Source organism: Cyprinodon tularosa, unplaced genomic scaffold (genome assembly GCF_016077235.1).
Source record: "Cyprinodon tularosa strain WSP-4 unplaced genomic scaffold, ASM1607723v1 ctg15, whole genome shotgun sequence".
NCBI lineage: Eukaryota > Metazoa > Chordata > Actinopteri > Cyprinodontiformes > Cyprinodontidae > Cyprinodon > Cyprinodon tularosa.
In genome coordinates, this window is record NW_024038331.1 from 2,224,149 (window position 1) to 2,246,922 (window position 22,774).

Here is a 22,774-nt window from a genome sequence, read left to right on the forward strand (position 1 = left end):
ATACCCCATAGATTTTCTATGGGGTTAAGGTCAGGAGAGTTTGCTGGCCAATTAAGAACAGGGATACCATGGTCCTTCAACCAGGTACTGGTAGCTTTGGCACTGTGTGCAGGTGCCAAGTCCTGTTGGAAAATGAAATCTGCATCTCCAAAAAGTTGGTCAGCTGCAGGAAGCATGAAGTGCTCTAAAACTTCCTGGTATGTGGCTGCGTTGACCCTGGACCTCAGAAAACACAATGGACCAACACCAGCAGATGACATGGCACCCCAAACCATCACTGACTGTGGAAACTTTACACTGGACTTCAAGCAACGTGGATGAAGTGCCTCTCTTCTTTTCCTCCAGACTCTGGGACCTTGATTTCCAAAGGAAATGCAGAATTTACTTTCATCAGAGAACATGACTTTGGACCACTCACCAGCAGTCCAGTCCTGTTTCTCTTTAGACGCTTCTGACGCTGTCTGTGGTTCAAGAGTGGCTTGACACAAGGAATGCGACAGCAGAAACCCATGTCTTTCATACGTCTGTGTGTGGTGGTTCTTGAAGCACTCACTCCAGCTGCAGTCCACTCTTTGTGAATCTCCCCCACATTTTTGAAGGGGTTTTGTTTCACAATCCTCTCCAGGGTGCGGTTATCTCTCTTGCTTGTACACTTTTTTCGACCACATCTTTTCCTTCCCTTCGCCTCTCTATTAATGTGCTTGGACACTGAGCTCTGTGAACAGCCAGCCTCTTTAGCGATGACCTTTTGTGTCTTGCCCTCCTTGTGCAAGGTGTCGATGGTCGTCTTTTGGACAACTGTCAAGTCAGCAGTCTTCCCCATGATTGTGTAGCCTATAGAACTAGACTGAAAGACCATTTAAAGGCTTTTGCAGGTGGTTTGAGTTAATTAGCTGATTAGTGTGGCACCACGGGCCATCAATTTTGAACCTTTTCACAATATTCTAATTTTCTGATATGATGAATTTGAGATTTTCATTTGTTGTCATTTGTAATCATCAAAATTAAACAAAATAAACATCTGAAATATATGAGTTTGTATGTAATGTATGAATATAATATACAAGTTTCACTTTTTAAATGGAATTACTGAAATCAATCTACTTTTTCATGATATTCTAATTTTATGACCAGCACCTGTATAATTAAACCAAAAACTACAAAACAATCTGTAAACATCTCGCAGCCTTAACATCGCCGAAGCATTTTCTTTCTCCATCTCCTTTGCTAACTCACTAAAAAACAGCAACCTACATCAATTTCAATATTTGGATGAAATGAAAGCATACATCTGTGAATCAACCATTCGGTGTGAAATGGAAAACCTTTGCAATGAGAGCCAGTGACCAGACATGCTTCTTTTTCACATTTTTATTGTGTTTTTAGAAAAACATTTTAATCAAAGAGACCAAATCCCATGTCGTCGTCTGACTCCTCGGACTCTTCCTTCTTCTCTTCCTTTTTCTCCTCCTCTTTAGCTGCAAAAGCAAAAAAACAGTTTCAGTTAAGGGACATTTTCTGTGAGTCTGGCCGTTATGATTATTTTATTGAGGATGTGAGTCTGTTAAACCCTAATAATAAGGCCTTTAATGAAACACTATTTTCCAAACCTGCTAAACTATAGCTTGTATAACTTGGGTAGAAAACTTTTCAGAATTAAATCGAATCAAATGAGCCTCCTGAGGAAACATGCACTATACATAAATATAAACTTAGAATATGAGAGTATTACCTGGGGCATCAGCAGCTGCTGCAGCGGCAGGAGCCCCAGCAGGAGCGCCTCCTCCAGCTCCAACGTTGCAGATCAGGCTACCGATATCAACGCTGGACAAAGCCTACAATGACAGTTCAACATTAATTCATTGATCCAGTTTTGGACCTGGCAAATGACAATGAAATATTTGAGATTACAAACATGCTTTTAACTTTAGAGCTGACCAAAAATTGCAATGACAATCTTTGAAAATATCTTTGTTTATAAGGCTCAAATTGACCTCATTCAATTCTAAAAGCAACACTGGGTCTATTTTACAGTAAATGGAAAATTGTGTCCTCCCTTCCAAATAATCAAATTGTGTTTTTGCTGATACTCCCTTCCTGTTTTGTGCTAAATAAAATTGCCAATTTTAAAGCTGTCTCTGCTTCTAAAAATGCTTATTTATCCATTTCCCCCCCATAATTTTGCATAATGGCAGGCAAAGTTTGTTATCAGATATTCCAAGATCCAGAGTGGAGTAAGGTGAGCAGGCTACGGCAGCAGCTGCTCCAAAATAACCAAACTGTATTGATTGACTAGTGCATAAAACTGCTTAAACTATGAACAAACTTACCACTGTTCAAGAATCCCTTACAGTATCAATGATTACCATTTAGTAATTAAACGTTAGTCAATTGTAGCATTGTTACAAATACTTCAAAAACTACACAACCACACAAACTGATAATGATTTCTAATTAAAAACCAAAGAAAACCTATCACTGCCAACAGACACCTATTTTAGTTATGATATGAACTCTTTACATCTTTCTATTAGCCTAAGTGTTGTTTATAGGGAAAGGATTATTAATCCTCAATGTGAATTTTGGTTAGGGGTGTCCCGATTCAATTTTGTTATTCTAAAAAAGATTTAGATCCTTTAGTCTTTACAGATAAAATGAACAAATCTTAGTTTTATTAGTTATTTTGTAGTTTATTAACAGAAAGGGCTAACTCAAGTAATATTACCCAAACAGAGCAATAGTCTGCAACAATTGTGAGAAACTGGTCCATTTATGATAACCTATTGGGTTATATCAACTCTATTAGGAAATGGATAGAAGTGTGTTTCTATAATCTTGCTTATTTCGGACATTACAGATGCAAGCTCATGCATTTCGATATTTGTCTTCTTTGGCTGACAATGGATCAATTTTAAATATCTATGAAGATTAAAAGACCAGTTTCATTTTACCGTGACGTTTATGGCCAATTTGGTTACTAATCCACAATTCGATTAGATATGCCAACAGATTCCCGTATTTGATTGTCTCCAAGCTGTCTAGAGATGCACTTTGCTCAACTGAATCAACTGATAAAAGCTTAACCACTCAGAGCTGTTAACTAGTTTTATGAGAATGTTTACATAAAAAAATAATTTTAAAAATGAAATAAGAACTCTTGAAATGTGGCCACATTTTTGTAGCTTTACTAAATACTTAAAAAAAAAAAGTTCCTGTAGAAAAATGATCACACTCTGATCATTGTAAATCCAAGTGTTTTAATTTTGAAACTAAAAAACACATTCAGATGTCATTTAACACTCATGCTTTGGTTAAATTGGTTACATATTTACCTGTAAGAGATGAAGTGTTTTAATAGGCCTCTTACCTTGGCAAACAGACTTGGCCAGAAAGGCTCCACGGTGACTCCAGCAGCCTTGATCAGAGCGTTCAACTTGTCCTCCTACAGATAGAAAAAAACGATATTATTTCTATATGTGAACTGATTTCCTCTTTACACAGGGTTACACAGTTAGCAATACTAAGTGAGGCCAGTTTAAAATGTTATATAGCTGTTTACGGTTTTTAAATGAGTCCCCATCAGATTTAAGTTGGTCAATTTTAAATTCAACTTTTACGAGAATCATTGCCTGAGTTTCAAATATTAACACAACTGTTTAATAACTTCTATGAAGCAAGGGAAAATATTTAGACTGATGTCTAGTGAAACACTTGTAGAGATGAGCACCAGGACACATGTCTATTCAACAGACAAGGCATGCTGATGGAAAACAAACTTTTTCCGGATTTCATTCATATTCCTCGTATTCACCACCCTGTGTGACATATTATAAAGAGAAAACAAAGTCCTGCCCTTTGAGGAATACATTAAAGTGACTGCCAGTCATCACACACTAGTGCTGTGAAAAAGCCCCGATAGCTTCAAGCATGCCGCCATATTGATAACATAGGCGGTAAAATTAGCCGTTATCGATGTTATTTTAATTTTCTACATTTTATTTAAGAACAGTTCGGGCATATCTAAATTACTGGACGCTAAGAGTGACATATTGCCCAGCATGATATTTTTAACGGGAAGCTGTGAGCTAGCGCACCGGCTAACAGGACTAGCTTCCCCGGTAGACTTACGGTGACGGTCACTTCATCGTCGTGGAGGATGAGAGCGGAGTAAATACAGGCGAGCTCGGACACAGATGCCATTGTTGATGTTGGATTTTCAATCAATAGATTTGGATGCCTAAATTTGAGGGTACTAGTCGCCGGATTAGAGGCCTTAGCTTCGGATGAAGAACCAAGCACCTTAGGCACGTTAACGTTCCAACAGCGGAAAGGGAAAAGCAGAGGGCGGGATTTCAATATATACTGAACGTCACTTTGCGTGGTGACGTGACCACGCACCACACTTTAAGCTTTGCTACATGAGTGTTTCTTTAACTACGGACACTTTTATGTCCTTTGATCATATTTCATGAAACATTTAAAAAAGGAAAATTCCACACCTTTATAGTTATCTTTACAATGAAACTGTCATACACATACAAGGCCCTTGTTCCCTCACATTTTTATTTATCTAATTTTATTATTAGAACAATGTGGTAATATTATAAAATAACACTTTTTTAGACAACTTTTGACATGTTTCTACATGCTAAGCATTTTGCGATAGTGCTACCCCCTCTCTCCCACCCTTAGTACCACCTATGCACAACTGCAATTAATTTATTATTTAATAATGTATTCATTTATCATTATTATTTATTATTATGCTCCATAAAGTTTTTAAAAAGAAAGGTTTGTTGTCTATATAGTCCATTCATTGTAATTTCCACCACGCTGTGTAATTTCCACCGCACCATTTTTTGAAAATAAATTGTTGCAAAATTCTAATCACTCATTAAAACCTTCTTCATAACTTAAGAGATAATGTTCCACTTTAATTAAAAACACAAGTATTTACACCTTGAAATGTATCTTGCTATTCCAATGCTATATCTCAGATTATGGTGGACATAAGATTTGCGTCTTGTCTCATCACAATTAATTTACCTAATCCATAAATGTGTTTTACAATAAATGTATAAACAGTTAAAACTATATATGAAATTGTTCTTCCAGTGAAAAAACGTGTATCATAGTAAATATATAATATAATATACAAATATTTATGTGATGGAAATTACATTTGTGCCAGCCGAGTTGGGAAATCTGTTAAAAAACACCAATTTGTCTTAAAAAAAATCAGTGTTTTCTTGTGAATCTTCAAACTAGACTAGTTATGCTAACCGATTACATTGTGTGAATTTATATTTTGATACTTTTTCTCTTCAAGTTTGCAAGGCCAATAGTGCCCGTAGTTAAAGAATCACATACATACATAAATACATACAAGCTTTTAATAAAAGCTCTATATTTGACACTCATAAAAACCTGGTAGAGGGTAGGAAATGAAATGTTTCAAAAAATAAATAAAATAAAATAGAATAAATGTGTGTGGAATTATTGTCATTCTCGAATTGCAACTTAATAGAAGAAATAACCAATGCAACAGATAGTAAGAAAATGGCAATAGCGATATTTATAGATCTAAAGAAAGCCTTTGATACAATAAATCATGAAATTCTACTTAAAAAATTAGAACGCTATGGAATTAGGGGAGTAGTTTTGGACTGGATGAGGAGTTATTTAAAGAGCCGGAAACAATTTGTGAAACTGGGAGATGTGGAATCTGACTGGCAGGAGACTGTCTGTGGAGTACCACAAGGATCAGTATTAGGACCAGTCTTATTTAATCTCTATATAAATGATATCAGTAAAGTGTCCAATGTATTAAAATTTATCTTATTCGCTGATGACACAAATATTCTAGTCTCTGGCGACAATTTAGAACATCTCCTCTCAACAGTCACCTCAGAGATTAGTAAGTTAAAGATATGGTTTGACAATAATAAATTATCATTAAATTTGGACAAGACAAAAATCATGGTTTTTGGGAACTGTTACAAAAATACTGAAATCCAAGTTCAAATAGAGGACGTAACTTTAGAAAGGGTATCTGCTAATAAGTTTCTCGGCGTAATAATAGATGACAAAATCTGTTGGAAACCTCATATTAAACATTTACAGGGTAAACTTAGTAGAAGCATATCTATATTGGCTAGAGCTAGACATGTATTGAATGCTGAATCACTTCATATCCTATATAATTCTCTGATTTTACCATATCTATCATATTGCTGTGAAGTGTGGGGAGTTAATTACAAGAGCTCTTTACATCCGGTAACCATCCTACAGAAACGAGCCATTAGAATAATCCATAATGTTGGTTATTATGAGCATACAAACCCACTCTTCAAAAAATCCAGAATTCTCCAATTTGACGAGCTTGTAGAATTTAAAATGGCTCAATTTATGTTCAAAGTATCTAAAAAGTTGTTACCTGAGCACATACAGAGCATGTTCTCTGAAAGAGAAGTGGGGTATAATTTAAGGGGTTACTCAAACTTAAAGATGCGCAAGTTGCGAACAACAAGAAAAAGCTTCTGTATTTCAATTAAAGGTGTAAAGTTATGGAACAACTTAAATGAAGATTTAAAACAAAGCAATAGTTTAATACAATTCAATAGAAAATATAAGGAGGTCATTTTCAATAGAGATAGACATATGAGTGAGAGAAAGCAAAAATGTGTGTATTACAGATAACAACTTGGTGTAAGGGTTTGAAAAGACAAACCAGCATAAAAAGGGAATTGTGTTAGGTAAATATTAGTAACTGCTGACTGCCACTTTGACTTTCACTTGACTTTGATTTTTTTCTTTTTTGTTTTTGTTTTATAACAGTAGGACTGTAAGTTTTTATGTGTTTAGGGGGTAGGAGTTAATAAGTTTTCACTTCTTCCTACCCCATTTTTGAGCATGATATGTCAATGGAAACAAATATCTGTATTTTTCTTTTCTTTTTTATGCACTGCTTGTTACTGTGCACTATTTTATTTTTTTATATTTGTATCATGTTCAAAATAAATCTCATTTCATTTCAAACCCTTCATCTTAACTGTTTCATTGATGGTCAAAGCTGGTACAAAAATACCCCATTGGATTTTTTCTGAAGTGGATGAGCTTCAGCTACCAAGAAACTTTAGGAAAATGTAGGAAACATATATATATAAAATTACATACATATATAGATTTTTGAAAGGAAAGATTAAAATCAATGCAGAGACACACAAATTGCATGAGTTTACCTAAACAACAAAGCCACTGACTGAAGATGTACAAACTTGTCTCTAAAGGGCATGACTAAGAAACTCATACATAATTTAATAACAAAACCTGAGCAAAAAAAAAAAAAAAAAGAATATTCAGTAAATGACAGCAGGAAAACGGTAATTTGATAATCTTAAAAAAGATTTGCTGTATTCTTTTATCACTCAGGCTTAATCCACCGAGGTGGTTAGGGAACTCTGGATGTTGTTGGGCTGTCATGGCTGACACGCCTCTTCAGCATCGCATGGAGGTCAAGGACGGCATTCCTGGATTGGCAGACAAAACCTACAGGACGTATATGGGCTGGTCACAACCGGGTGTAAAGCAGCCAGGACGAGAATCAACTCCTCCAAGTCCAAAACCACGGTTCGTAACCAGAAATAGGTGGTTTATCCCCTTCAAGTTGGAGAATTCCTGCCTCAAGCCTTTTTCCTGTTCATTTGTGAGGGGAGAATGGAGCGAGAGATCAAGTGATGGATTGTTTGGCTGCTGCTATAATGCAGGTGCTATTGTGGTAAAGAGAGATCTGAGAAAAAAAGGCAAACTTCTTGATTTATTGGTCGGTCTAAGTTCCTGCCCTCACCTTTGGTCATGAAATCTGGATCATGACAGAAAGAACGACATGCTGGATACAATCAGCTGAAATTAGTGTGGTTGACCACTCCCTTAGAAAGGAAAGAGGGTCAGGAGCTTCATCTTTCAGGAGAAGCTTGGAGTTGAATTGCTTCTCCTCCACATCGAGAGGAGTCAGGTGGGGTGCCTCGGACATCTTTGTCAGATTCCCCCTCGAGAGGTGCTCCAGGCACGTCCCACCGGACGACCCAGGACCTGTCTTTCAGCATGCCTGGGAGCTTCTCAGGCATCCCTACAGCAGAGCTGAAAGAGATGTCCGAGGATGATGCGGAAGACGAGTACAAGTAAAAAATGTTTGCGCAGGTTAAATAAGAATATTCCATTATAATTGTAGCTCTTAGTATTCATAAAAAGCTCATCATATCTCACTGATTTGACCGTCAAAGGCTGGTAGGTCAACCAATCAACAGTATGGAGGAATCACCAAATCAGTAGGAAAATTATTTTATCATTCATCATTTTTATTACATTTCAATGAAAAACAAAAACATTGCAATAATGTCAAACAATTTCAATGCAAAATTCCAGAAAATCTTTTCTGGCCTCAATTAGCTTAGAACAATTCTTTTTACCTTCTTGCTGTAAGAATCTTGATATCTGAAGAATGGATAAATTGATTCCTAATAGAGTCTGTATACTGTAAAGGAACATTTACAATAAGCAGGAGTAAATGAGTAAAAACGTGATATTTTTTTTTTTTTTTAGGTCCAGGTGTTATAATACTTTCCAACCAATATTCTCCCCTCTAAAACATCAGTGTCTATTAAAAACATTGGATGGGTCATTTATGTCACACATTCAAAGCTTACAGATAATTAGTAAAAATCACTCGTGCATTTGGCACAAAAATGTCTTGGCCCTGACATGTACAGAAAAAAAAAAATGAGAAGGTTTATGAACGTCAGTGTACCCTTATATATATTTAGCAAAATAAACCATAACATAACCAATGGACAGAAAACCAAACTCATCTTCACACATTGAACCTGCCAACATTAAAGGAACAGTTCAGTATTGTAAAACGGAATTCTGTTAAAAGATAAGCAGTTATTATCTAACCTGCATTAGATAACTACCTTGGTGGCATTACTTGTTGAACATGTAAATTAGTTGGCCTCAGAGACAGAAGCTGGTGGGGATTCAGACTGGACAAGTCTTAGAAAACCTCTTTCATCAGAAACCAGTATCAGTCTAAAAATATTACAGTAGTTTAAGTGAATGCCATTTTATAAGCCTGTAAACTGCCTTGTTACCCTGGTCTAATCCGGAAAAGAGGTTGGAGGTGTTTTTCCTTCAAGGAAACTTCCCATGTGACATGCATACATCAAAGTAAGCAAGAGAAATCTGCATTACTTTTATATTAGATAGTCAATATGAATTTAAAGTCCTTTGCATTTATCGATTCACACATGAAGTCTAATGATGGAAAACTGTCTTCAATTGTAAAATACATAAAAAGGCTTAAATAACATACATCTAACAAAGGTTTACAAGTTTTATAAAATACAATCTGCAAAAACCACTATAAGACTTTTGAGATTCTACTTGTTTTTTTTTTAACTTAGAAGTTCGATTTGTTGTTGACTTAAAAGAGGACACCAGGAAAGGTCTCAGTTTTTTACCAGAATCCCATCTTAATCCAACACCGAATCATTCCTTTAACATTCAGAAACTCTCCTACATAAAATCCTACATTTTCCGTATCTGCATCAGAACTTTATCTCCACATCAGCTTTTACAGAAGCCAACAGGAAGAAACTTTTTCACAAATATAACTATTATGTACTTTTTTCCAATTCAATGCTTGTTCATTTAAAATCGATATTATTCTTGATTCAAGTTTTTATAATGAATATTCTAATTATGCAATAAAAGACGCGTTTAAAAAACAAAGTTTCTTTTTGCATTTGTCTCGAATGCAAAAATGAAACTTTCTTACTGAAACACTAAACCACTGAATCTTACCCTCTATTTTATGTTTTCTGTAAAAAAGTTATTGCATGTTTTTAACTATAAGTATAGAGCAGTTGGTTCTTCCTGATGGAAGATATGAATCAAACGATTGGCTTAAAAAAAAAACTGCTCCCATTGGATGCATCATATGAGGTAATCTTTCAAAGTGGCCTGAAACATGTTCCTAGGATTAGTTAACAGAAATTTAAATTAGAAAAATCCACCTGAAACTCTAAGCTAAACAACCTTTGCAGTGGAATGTAAGCTGGTATAGAAATATGATAGTAAAGCCCTCACAGCCGTTAGTGTAGTGGATTATATCACAGTGTTTGATTAGATGCAGTCAGTTCTCCAGTCTACACACTTTTTTTGCATACGTTTTGATGCTAGCTTTTCAGATTTAGCTTGTTGATTTTTATGCCATTTCACACTAGAACGAAAACTGCTAGAACCAGAATTTTAACGAAAATTCTGGTTCATTTGCAACAAAGTGATGCATTAGACTCAGCTCATTGGACGTTAGTACGAGTACGTTTCTGTAATTTCTTTGATCAACTGTAATGAAACTGATTTATATTTTAATCAGAGTAAAACGTGAACGTTTCAGCCTTTAACGTTTCTGTTAACAAGTTTTCCCTTCCACCAAATCCATCAAGATGCCCTGGCATGGTTCCTACAGTAGCCCAGAGTGGACAAATACTGGCTACATATTGGCTCTCTACCGATGTTCAAGTTTTTTAGCAGTTAGTGAGGAATGATGTGCAAGCAATTAAACCTTCAAATGTTGCCAACATTTCTGTGGTTATGGGTGAAGAAAAGATGACATCTGAAGGCAGCAGCTCGTCGAAGTCTGCAAAAAACACCCATGTTCCCTCTAGTCCTTGTGAGTCTTTTCTTTGGGCTTCTCATCATATGAAATACCATATTCATTTACTCTTGTTCTGTCCACTGGGTAGAGCCTGAGGAAACAGAATAATAGGATATTTGTAGGGTTTGTTGGCAGATTAGGAATACATGCAGAGGTTGTGTGCGTTTACCATCTCTGATATAGATAAATTAGGAAAACCACATCGTCCCTGAAACATGCCAGTCTGTGGGAGGTTGGCATGGTGATGATGAAGGCGAACACATCATCAATGAAGGTGTTGAATGCCTGGAAACAAAGTCAAATGTGAATCTCTGAATAATTTCAAGTACTTTTTGATAGTATACATCATATATGAGATAAACGTATCAATCATAAAAATATACATGAAGTGTTACCCATCAGCCCCTCATACATGTGTTTAGAATGAGGGAGGAAACTAATATGTCCTCCCTATTATTCGTGTATCCATCAGAAACCAATCTCACCTTATACATGAAGGCCTTCCAAGGCAGGTGAGCCACAGACTTCAGCTGTTAAGAAATAAAATGTATTTTGGTATGAAATTCACAACATAAGAGCAGAAAACCAACATTGCTAAAAAATGTAAAGCATATTCCTATGCTCTATGTTCTTCTGATGCCAAAGCTGGAGTATAAACTAAGGACTTTTCTTCATTTATTTTCTATTCTATTCCATTCTATTTTCTGCCACCACCATTTTTTTTACATGTTAAACAAACAACATGGCCTTTATTCAGTGCTTTCTGGTTGAGTTGTATTGACAAGGCCTTCAGTTATTCGTCTGGTTTCTATAGCTACGTGTAAACTGTTCTTTCACACAAGTAAACCCGCTGAAGCATTTGTGTTTAGCCGTGTCTCCTTAAAAGACAAAGCAAACAGCTGAACATTTGCTGCCCCTTTAGCCAGTCTTTCCTTAGAAAGCACTGCTGGCTCAGTGCTTCTACATCTAGCAGGTTTGTGTTTCCTGGTACAGGGTTTATACAGGAATGACTAACTCTAACTTAATGCTTTTTAATGCTCTTAGAAAGAATTTTAATGCCACTAACAGGTACCCGTCGACAGGCTGCAGCCATGCCTCAAATTCCTTGTTTTCCAGCCACTTTTGTTGAAATTGGCATATATGTTTTTCTTTCCAATCAAAAATCCTCCTTTTTCTGTACCTTTGTTTTAGTTGCATCTCTTCTCTAGATAGAGCTGTTGTTCCCATAATTTCTCCTTCATTTGAAACATACCCCCTGCTTACCACTTGTGTCTATTTATTGTTTCCGTTTCCTTTTTATATGCAACTGAATGGGTATAAATACTGTATGATGGGACTGTAATATATGAATTGAGCTGAACTGGGACCAAACTGGGTCTGCATGACTGAATATTTGCTGTGAGTTAATGATGCAAACGGTATCCTGAACCCAAATTAAAAATACTGACCTTGTAGTTGACAAAAAGCTGAGGAAGCATGAAGAGGAAACCAAAGGCATACACACCTAAAAATTTACACAGCAAAAGAAATAGATTATTTGGATCAATTTAATCATAATAATTCAATATGTGGCATATTAATAAGAGAAAAAGAATATTTGGCTAGCTCACCGTTCACCAAGCTGTTTATTAACCACGAGTACCAACTATAAGACAACAGGTAATTAAGAAAGCTCAATCAGCATCACATTATGGCTACAGAGTAAAGACATCACATTTATTTAATTAATAAAATTCTACCTCTTATATCGCAGGAATATCAGCGCGTACACTGCCCCTCCGATGCACAGGGGATAAAGGAGGTATGAGAGATACTTCATGGCCTTAAGAAAAGCAAAGAATTTAATAAGTCTCTAAACTTTTTCAACTATTAGACTGGAATTTGCTATAAAAATTCAGATCTGCAGCTTCGTACCAGAGTATCATATTCTTCTGTTCTTCGCTCTGATTCGTCTAATTTCCCAAACTGTGAGAAGGCAAGAAAAAAAACAAAAAAAACAAGAGTAAGCAAAGATATGATGAATATTTCTTTCATCATTAAAATAAGTAATCTAAATCTGATAAGCATGATATTATTAACCTAAAAAGGCTCGTACATCAGATTTATTCTCCCTTTAAAAAAGGTTGAGCAGAAAATTGCTTTACCCTTAAGAAGCCAGACTTCCTCATAATGATCTAATATGCTAGATGTTGGAGCTTGGTCTGTTTTTTTTAGTGTAGTCCTGTTTTTTCATCCTCTGACATGGGAGCTGGCTCAGAGCTCGTCTGCCTGGCTGTGTGTTTCCTGGACAGGGCGGTCTGTGGAGCTGGTGACAGCTACTTTTTATATCCGTTTTTTTCTGTATCTCTGCTTCTGTCTCCTTGAACCCCAGTCGGCCTCGGCAGATGGCCGCTCACTCTGAACCTGGATCTGCTAGAGCAGGCATCCCCAAACTCGGTCCTCGAGGGCCGCTGTCCTGCAGGTTTTAGAGGTTTCCCTGCTTTAAAACAGCTGATTATAATGATTGCAGTAGAGCAAAAGCCTGTTAATTAGCTTTCAATTAAAATCAGCTGTGCTGGAGCAAGGAAACCTCTAAAACCTGCAGGACAGCGGCCCTCGAGGACCGAGTTTGGGGATGCCTGTGCTAGAGGTTTCTTCCAGTTAAGAGAGTTTTTCCTCTCCACTGTCGCTACAAGCATGTTTAGTGTGAGGGATTGCCTCAGAGTCAATGAGTCGATGCAATCAGCTGGTTTTCCTGAGATAGAAAACTTTTAATAAGTTTGACTGTTTGATCAGGTTGAATTGTAAAGTGTCTTGAGATTACGTGTTTTGAATTGGCTCTATATAAATAAACTGAATTGAATTGCTTTTGTTGAACAGAAAATAAACTGTCAGGTCTAAAGAAAGCGTCTTACTATGTCTGGTTTCATTATTTACTTAACTACACATTTAACCAAAAACATCTCTGGGAATCAGATTTTTGCTGCTATAAAACTGTTATTTGTCAATGTTTTTCAAAGGTGTCAATTTTGCTTTTGTTACAAATAAATTGAAAAAAAAAAAAAAGAATTTTTTTTTAATTATAATTCTTTCATTTCAATTCATGTATCTTTTTTTTTTTTTGCTTTATTGTGTCGGATATCCCCTGTTTTTAGTTATTTTATAAATTCAGCTATCAAAGCACAGATTTGAGGCACTTCTTTATATATCCAGCAGAAACATTCTTGAAAATGTGTCCACTGTACAAAACATAGTAAGTGGAAAAGCAGTTAAATCTCCAAGTGAAAAATACATATAATTAACAGCGAATAAGATCAATACAAAATGTTATTTCGCTTTGAAAAAATAAAAAAGGGATTCTTTCTAGTATTAAAAACAAATATTTAAGAGCAGCCTTTGACTCTACAAACTAAACTTTTTTAGTTCAACTTCTTTAAAAAATTATAGATAATTTGATTATTTGTTTTTTTTTTAAAACATTTTTTTAAATAAGTTTATTTATTATGCTTATTCTATTTATTTATTTTTTTAAATCAATCATAATTACCTTTGGGCCACTGAAATGTACTGTACTGAATTTTCCTATTATGCTTTTTTCTTTTGTCCCATGTAAAACTCTTTGCATTGTCCTGCTACTAAAATGTGGGATGTAAATAAACCTGCTTTGCCTTATTTATGCAGAAAAACATAAATAAAGCTGCAGTAACAGTTAAGACGGCTGAATACAAGTGTCTACATAAGCTAATTTAGGTGCTGCATCTTAGCGTGTTAATGGAAAATTTAGAGGAAGGAAAAAGATGTTAGTCATGCAGAAATACACACTTGATTAACAAGGTTTACTTTCTGAATTCATTTACTGATGTAAATCATTTTTTTCAATAATTTCCAATAATGATGCATTTGATAGAGCAGTTTTCCCCAGATTTACACCTACAGATTTGTCAGCTTTTGAGTTGCAGTCTGACACAATGTCAGCTGAAAGCTTCATTCAACATCAACTGCAGAAAACACATTGGTGGTTTTCTTCAGTATCTGTCATGTTCTTGTGTTTTTCTTTTTTTTAAACCTACCACAAATGTTGGTTTGCCTCCTTTCCACACAACCTGGATTTTAAAGGCTTTCTTCACCTTCCAAACCTGCAGAATAAAAAAAAAAAACAATGCAGCAGAAGAACATATAACAACTTGAACATTTCGAAGCTGTGATTGTGTTAATTTAGGCTTTTAATTAAAATTGAAAGTTCCAGTAGGTAATAATGTTGGTAGTGATGTCTGTGGATGTAGAAGAGTCCTTACTTCGATTATAGAGCCGATCCCAGCAGGTATGAGTACCAGAAGACTAGTTTGCTCGTCGAACAAATAGAGGAAAATCACTATGGTGCTGAAACATCTCCACAGCACTGAAATAAAGGGCATTAAATAATCCATCAGACTTTACATTTCCACAAGACTAATAGACACTTTTTATGTTTTTTTTCCTCTATATCTAGTAGCTAAGTTAGTCTCTGTGTGTCCATGAGAATCTAATGAAGTAATTTACATGCAGGTAGTGATTTTCCATCGTTTCCAGAGAAAATGTGTTGGCTCAGCAGCAGCATAACAGCTTCATTTTAAAATTATTAATGTGAGCAGACTGTTGCAGAACGCTACATATGGCTGCTCATCAGTGCAGAGAATCCACATATGCACAGATGATGCCTTTCAGGGATATTCGCTTGTTTTACCAATTTTTTTTTTTTTTTACAGGTTGTTCACAAAGTGACAGCCACATCCTGTAGTACATAGTGGACTTGAGTTCTAACAAGATGTTCCAGCTGTTCTTTGTGTTGTCATTTCTGTTGGTGTACTAATGAGAGTAAAAATATGTCCTTTAAAGTCCCCCTACCTGCTTTGCTGGACATTCCCACCATGCTTTTCTTCTGCTTCCAAAAGCTGATGTCATTCTTAAAGGCGAGGAAGTCGAAGAGGAGCTGAAGGAGAGTCACAAACGAGATGAAAAGCAGACATTTGAGTCACAGCGTATAAAAACAAAAAAACAAAAGAAAGAGGCATTTTTTTCTGGGAGTATTTATGTCAGGAGGTATTGAACCATTAAAAAACCAAAGTTTAAAGTATATATTAGGACTTTACGAGACGGAATGAATCAACTCTGAATCCATAGCTGAAGAGAAAGGAAAGGATCAGCTTTTTTTTTCTCATATTTTTACAGATTTAAATTCATGGAGAGTTTTGCAGACTGTTTGAAGACTATCAGTTTGAAGAGTAAACTATGAAAATCAAGCCTTGCTACACATCCTTAACTAGGACTGGACTTTGACTAGACCGTGAACACGCCTCTATGTAAATTATTCCCATTTTTTTAGCCCTACCTCTCATCTTATCATGAGTGGTTCTAGACAGGGGCCAACGGGGGCCAGTGCCCCTGTAGAACTGGCCCTGACCCCTATTATGACCCCTGTCCTGAAGAGACAATACTAATAAAATAATCTAATGATGAAATGCAGAGGAACAGACATTGTGACTGATGAACCTTAATCATATTTTAGGCATTTAAGATCATATTCAAGATAATTAAGGTGAGAGCTTTAGTCCTATTTAGATAGGATCGGTTTTCATCTCCTTAATGTTATTTTGAACCAAAGAAAAAATGTTACAACTGATTTGTCAGTTTTATTTACTTTCTAATTATGATTCGATTAAAGCAGGTAATCTTAATTTTAAGATTAAGTAAAAAAAATAATAATATTTGTGAATTATGAATGTATATTGATGTAATATTCCAGAGAACATCTTTATTCTTTCTTTTAGTATATCTCTTTTAGTACCTAATTATTTCCGTTCCTTTATTTCTAAATTGGTAATTTTTTTGTTCTTTTTACATATTAGGTTCTAAATGAACATTTTCAAACCAAAGATACAAATATTCAGTTGTAACAGCTGAAATTTTTAATTAAACCTAATGATGTGGACATTTCACTTCGTTCAGTGCAGAGCTATAAGTGGCTCCTTGGTTCTGCGGCTCTATTGATATAAATTAAACAATAAACTAATGTGCTGTTTTTTTGTTTTTTTTTTTCTAATTTTTATATGGAGGTTTTCTGTGCTGAAATAGTCTTGTCCCGGTCCCAGCCATGGTTGTCAGCAGGCCTTGTTAATACCTGAACGGAACCGAAAGCACAATCCGTACCATCAGCTCATTTGTGCAACCAGATATACATCCAGGTTGCTCTCAATTTTATTTTTTTTTAAAAAGACCTGAATTAAATTTTTCCCTTCTTAAGTGTACTTAAATATAATGTGTTAAAGGTTAATAATGTATTTCCTGAGAAAACCCGGTTTTCGTCTGTGCCCGATATGTACAGGAAAAGGGATCCTATGCTACATCCGGGAGCTAACTTTTTCAGCTTTGGATGTAAACGTAAATCTAGTCTTTTTGAATTTTACTTTTTCCTTTCGCGTTAACCTTATGGTATATAGTGTAAAAACTAAAGAATGAAACAACTAAAAACCAAAAAAACCATGGGCCGTGTCTCAATATGTTTACTTATGCGTTCTCATGTGCTCGTGAAACATCATCAGCCTCAGCCCTTGTACTGCTCCCTCTTTACCCAGCATGCATCAGAGCAGACTTGTCTGTTCTTCAGATTCAGAGCTATCCCAGCATGCACTGCAGCAGCAGCAGCTTCCAGGTTAGCGCTCACAGAGCTCAGAGTATTTAATTAAAAGATCTTTCTGTTGCTGTTGTTCAATAAAAGTACATTTTAAGATCATTTGAGGCGAGAAAATTATACTTTTAAGCGTCACTATATGGCCCATTTATTGATTTAATGTGTCATTAAAAAAAAAAAAATTATAATAATAATAATAAATAATTTATTATAATCTGGAGACTTAATAACAGGAGGTGAAATGCAGCTCCAGACGAGCCGACCGTGTGATGACGTCACGAGAACGCTTCTGTTCCAGTTGACCCATATTTATTCTGCATTCTCCCGTTCTCCCCAAGTCCATACTTTCCTGCGGTCCTCTCAAGAACATACTTGGGGGGACCACGAAGCCATACTTGCATCCTTGTAAATCGAAAAATGGCCATGGTGTAATCCTATTTTCCCGGACTACTCTGAGCATGTCCAATGGTGACGTCAGACAAGCAGTTTAACAGAGAAAATGCAAAAAGCATAGAATTGAATCAGAAAACTCTTAAAACATTTTTTAAAGATGTGTAATAGCATTGTTTAGTGAGTTAAGGATAGAAATAAGATAATAATTCTAGTACCATCATTACATTATTTATGGAAACCCGGATGCATATCTGGTTGCGCATGCACAAATAAACTGATGGTGTGGAACGTGCTTCCGGAATGAATCAGGTAGCGACAGGCCCGTTAGCAGAGCATCAATAGCTTCTCAGCTGATGGATAAAGGGCTCTGTGAGACGGTCAAATGTTTGAAAGTATTTTTCTCAGTATCCTGACCTTCTCCAATCAACCTCTGAGAATAACTGGATTTATAGTGAGATTAAATCGGTAAGTTTGTTGGTAGCACTGAGCTTTAGAGGTATTTAAGTGAAGGGGATCTAAAAAAAACATTACAGCATATTTAATATGTCCTGGAAATCCTTGTGTTCTTATGACTCACATGGAAGGCTGCGACAAAGAAGGTCAGAGCCAGGAAGTACAGGTTGGTATCCACAAAGATCCCTTTGATCTCATCAGCATCTTTTTCTGTGAAACCTAAAAAAAAAAAAAGAGAGAGAAATGTTAGCTGTATGTACTGGACATGTGTCTGTGTGAGCGAGTCAAAGAAAGATCAGCCTACCAAACTGCTGCAGAGAGTAAACAGCATCCTGCATGTGGATCCAGAACCGCAGGCGGCCCAGAGAAATGGAGTCATAGGAGACAGTCAGAGGGAGCTCTGTGGAGGTGCTGTTGATCTCCTACATTTCAAAACATGAAAAAAAAAAAAATCAGAAAATACACGCCTCTAATTTCAAAACGGAAACATTTTCTATGTGAAAAATAATTAGAATTCATAATTTAAACATAAAAGATTCAGGAGGAAAAAGCCTAACAGAACCACAAGTGTGTTTTTACTCCTCGCTCTATAAAGCAGCGTATTGCAATATGTTTATAAAAGGTTAAAACTCACCACCAGGTCCTTGACCCTGTTGCTTAGCTCGTCGACAAACAGCAGAGGTAGATACACCATCTTCTTCCCGTTCTGGAATCTAAAGCAAAAACAAACCATTGATAGATTGAGCCGTACATTTTTACAACCCCCTAACAAAATAAGAAACAGAGGCTGTCCAAAAGATCATTTTACTTTGAAAACTAACATATCAAGCATGGATTCACTTCCTGTCTCGATCAACTCTTTATCCATTTAATTACTTTATTTTCTATCTTTAATATTGGTGATTTAAGAGCTCTATTTAGGGAGGACAGGAAAAACGGTTATCTTAATACTAAATACACAAATTTCATTGACATTCTTGACACATAAATCAAAGTGAGTGTTTTATTTTATATTAAAGTCATTCTTTGTGACGTTCATCTTTCCAAAAAGTTCATTATTCTCTATGTTCTTTAAAGAATCAAATTCTCAACCCAGTTGGGAAAACATAGAGTTAGCTTCAGCATTAAAGACTTGCTGTTCAGGGTTGATGAAGAATGATTAAGCTTTATAAATTGGACATTTCAAGCCATTTTAAAAGCCAGAGGATGTGCTGCAAAGGGTTTTTTTTTATTGACTTTTTTTTTCTACATATGTAAGTAATAAGATTCAGTTTTTCATTGAGCTAAAAACAATTAAATAATGTTTACAACAATCAAAATGTTCTTATATATGGTCAAAAAAAGTGTGAACATATTTGGTTTCTTCTCTGCAAGTTGTTTTGCAACAAAGTTTAAAACTACCAACTGGAAGCCCTTGTAGAATGGTAAGTCTATATTTAGCTGCCCCTGCATTGTGTGGGATCATTGTCTCTCTTACACTCTGAGGTATCTGTGAACGTCGCTTGGCAGGTATTCTCTGTCGAACAGGAAGTGGTCGCCGACGATGTTGAGAGTTAGACGGGAGCGCCAGTGAGAAACTGGATGGTCTGAGGAAGCGCTGGTTCCACCTTTAGCTCCAGTTCCTGCTGCAGGTTTATCGTCACGTTTCATCTTCTTCTGCTCCTCCTGTTTCTGATCCTGTTGGACAAAGAATGTTAACAAACTTAATGCCCGTAGAAACAAATCTTTAAGTTTTCATGTAAAAGTTTTGAAAAGGAGAAAACTTGTTGAAAAAGTTCATCTTGACATTACTGAATGCAGATATCCCTTACTGTGAGTTTATTGAGTTTGTGTTCATAATATGACAATATGGTTCGAAAAGAAACAGTCGGTTCAAGTCCAAAACAATGCAAGGTTTAAGATTATAAAGTTAGAATGAGTAAAGCAGAGAAGTAGCAGTTCCTCCAAAAGAGGAGCGAAGAGCAGAAAGCGATGTACCAGCGTTTGATCGTCTCCAGAGATCAGAGAGATCTCCGGAGGCTTTGGGACCATGTAGGTGGTGAGCTGAGCCACTAAGTGGACCTGTCGTGGGTCCTGCCATGGATTGAGGCCAGCCTGATGGACGAATATTAATCCATATAAAGTTCCATTGTTACGCGTTTTCTTCGGGAGTGAAACATTGACAATTCTACAGGGAAACAAACAAAAAAATAATGCATACGTTTTTAACCAAACTAGAAAAAAATGGATAGATGCTTCTTGAGATCAATGCATGTTTTGCTAACCTCTCAAACTTGCTGTTGACATCAAAGTTCTCCTCTCTGTGAATCAGAGTATGGCCGCCATCTGCGCTTGGCTTCACCGAAGCGTAGATACTCAACTAACAAGCAGAAAGAAATGTTACAGATCAATTAAAAACTATTAATGTTTGAATCAAAGCGTCCATAAACCATGGCTGACCTGCAGTTTGGGGTTGCCTGCCAGGAATGGTGTGATGCAGTTGTCTCCTTTGGGGCTGTCACAGGGTTTGGTGTACACTATCCCATACATCACCCAGCATGTGTGCAGCACATACACCACAAACACCCCCACAATCAGAGTGGTGAAGGAGGTTTTCAGAAACATGATGGCCGTCTTCCTCAGCTAGCTGAGCAGCAGGCCCATACGTCTGCAGATGAGCGGAAAAAAACAAAGATTCAGGAGGAGGATTTTACTTTCAAGTAGATTTTACAATCAAAATGTTAATGTTTTAGTAATTCTGATCAAAAAGAGAAACTAATAAATTTGCTTTCCAATTGATATGACCTTCAAGAACAAAAATTTAAGAGATTTCTAATGCTGACAGCTGATCTGCTAAGATTTTTACACACAACCAACTTAAGGGTTTTTAGAGTAAATATCCAATGACCTTCAACAACACTGTTTTTTTTTCTTCAGATTTTAGAGAACAATGAGCTGATTTGATTGGACAATAATGCTTCAAATAATCACTTGTTTCAGCCAAGGTATGTATGAAATCATCTCTGAATACATTTTAAAGCCGTAAAAAGATTAACGAGGTGAAAAAGGACCACACTGGGTCCTCTTACTACTAGCTCAAAAAAGAAACCTGAGAACATTAGATTAGAAACGGATGCCTGGACGATGAGTTTCAGTTTCACCTGCAACATTCAGACGGTAGACCAATGGTTCAGGCTGGGGGTGGTAGTGTAATGGTTAGGGAGACATATTACTAGGAAATGTTGGGTGGCTTAATACAAACTGAACATTATTCACTTATTTATCACTGCCCTTCACAGTCAGTAGATCTTAATCAAACAGAACATGTTTATGATGCGGTGGAACTGGAAATACAGATCATTGGTTTAAAGACCTCAGAGAAATGTGTCGGACAATTTGCTGAACGGATGCCATCCAGAACTATGTGGCTCTGAAGGTGCCTAATGAAGCAGTAGTGAAGAGTTTTATATCATAATAGATTTATAATAAATTAAAAAAAAATGTATTTTGTCAGCTGGTGACTAATGTGTACTACAAAAGGAAATCCAAATGTATGTTTCTTTAAAAAACTAGAATAGTACAAAAGAGTTATAAAAAGAGATCTTTAATTAAAAAAATCTCAATGTTTTAGGTGCAAAAAGGAACAACCCTGTTTTGGCATTGGTAGTATCAGTGTACCATGTACCACATGTTATATAGTACATGGAGAAACTTTTAAATGAGCTGACATTTCTTTATAAAAAATGAAATGGTGTTAATTAGTTGGATGCCATTTGATGTTAATGCTAATTGATTTATAAATTATAGTAGTTACAAGAAAAAAATGCCTGAAATAAATCAATAAGTTTTACTTCTGCAGTTTAATTAAAGAAAACAACAACAACTTTTTAATTATATATTCTAATTTACTAACATGTGTCTATAAGTTGATTATTTAAAAAAAAGAAAGATTCTTTCTCCTTATTATGTGAAAGTAAATCTGACTGCTGAGGACTTTTTGGCACAACTTGCTTTTCCAGTTTGGTGATTTACTGGTGAAGCTGTTAAATGTACAGACAGCAGCATTTAAACGCTTTAAATTAAACCAAATCAGACACATTTTTCAAAATATTTGATTGGGAGATGTCCATATGTTCTGATATAAAACGTTTTTATTCGAAAAAAATACAGAAGTTCACATTTTAGAACGACCATACAAAGAGAAGTAATGAAAGTAGGATTTTATCCGCAAAGTGGAGATTAAAATGAAAGGTAGTAATTCATATTACCAGTGTTATAGTTAACGAGAGGACGCTCAGTCTCAGCTGGATCACTGGCTGTCCATCTGTCCATTCACGGTGCGGATCACAGCGGCCGCATTGTGTCACTGGAGCCTCCTTCTGCTGCTAACTGAACACATCTGCTGCCTGCTTCAGGGTTCGCTCCTTCCAAGACACAAAATACGCCAAAAATCCTGACTAAAAGCGTGAGGTAGATCTACATTTCCGCCATTCGCTTCCTGGTTGGTTGGCTTAGGCGAGATTTGAAAGATAATATCGCGAGACTTCACGTAAAAGTAGGGGGGGTTTGAGGCAGCTGTGACGTGT

The 22,774-nt window shown here is 36.1% G+C and overlaps 2 protein-coding genes across 2 annotated transcripts; both read right to left on the reverse strand.

Annotated features, from left to right (window-relative positions):
• Nucleotides 1–1,356: 1,356 nt before the first annotated feature.
• On the reverse strand, nt 1,357–4,350 carry rplp1 (ribosomal protein, large, P1). Its single transcript, XM_038279419.1, has 4 exons — nt 4,129–4,350; nt 3,368–3,442; nt 1,733–1,835; nt 1,357–1,478 (listed from the first exon to the last, which is right to left on the reverse strand). Exons 1-4 carry the CDS (start codon nt 4,198–4,200, stop codon nt 1,396–1,398), a joined length of 333 nt encoding a protein of 110 aa, XP_038135347.1. The 5' UTR covers nt 4,201–4,350; the 3' UTR covers nt 1,357–1,395.
• A 3,986-nt stretch (nt 4,351–8,336) lies between these two features.
• On the reverse strand, nt 8,337–22,700 carry clptm1l (CLPTM1 like). The gene is made up of 18 exons (XM_038279410.1): nt 22,457–22,700; nt 20,649–20,856; nt 20,474–20,568; nt 20,187–20,376; nt 19,687–19,886; nt 18,844–18,922; nt 18,514–18,631; nt 18,334–18,428; nt 15,581–15,665; nt 14,992–15,095; nt 14,767–14,832; nt 12,632–12,682; nt 12,457–12,539; nt 12,328–12,362; nt 12,166–12,221; nt 11,203–11,247; nt 10,887–11,002; nt 8,337–10,808 (listed from the first exon to the last, which is right to left on the reverse strand). Exons 2-18 carry the CDS (start codon nt 20,811–20,813, stop codon nt 10,724–10,726), a joined length of 1,668 nt encoding a protein of 555 aa, XP_038135338.1. The 5' UTR covers nt 20,814–20,856; nt 22,457–22,700; the 3' UTR covers nt 8,337–10,723.
• Between the last annotated feature and the right edge of the window lie 74 nt (nt 22,701–22,774).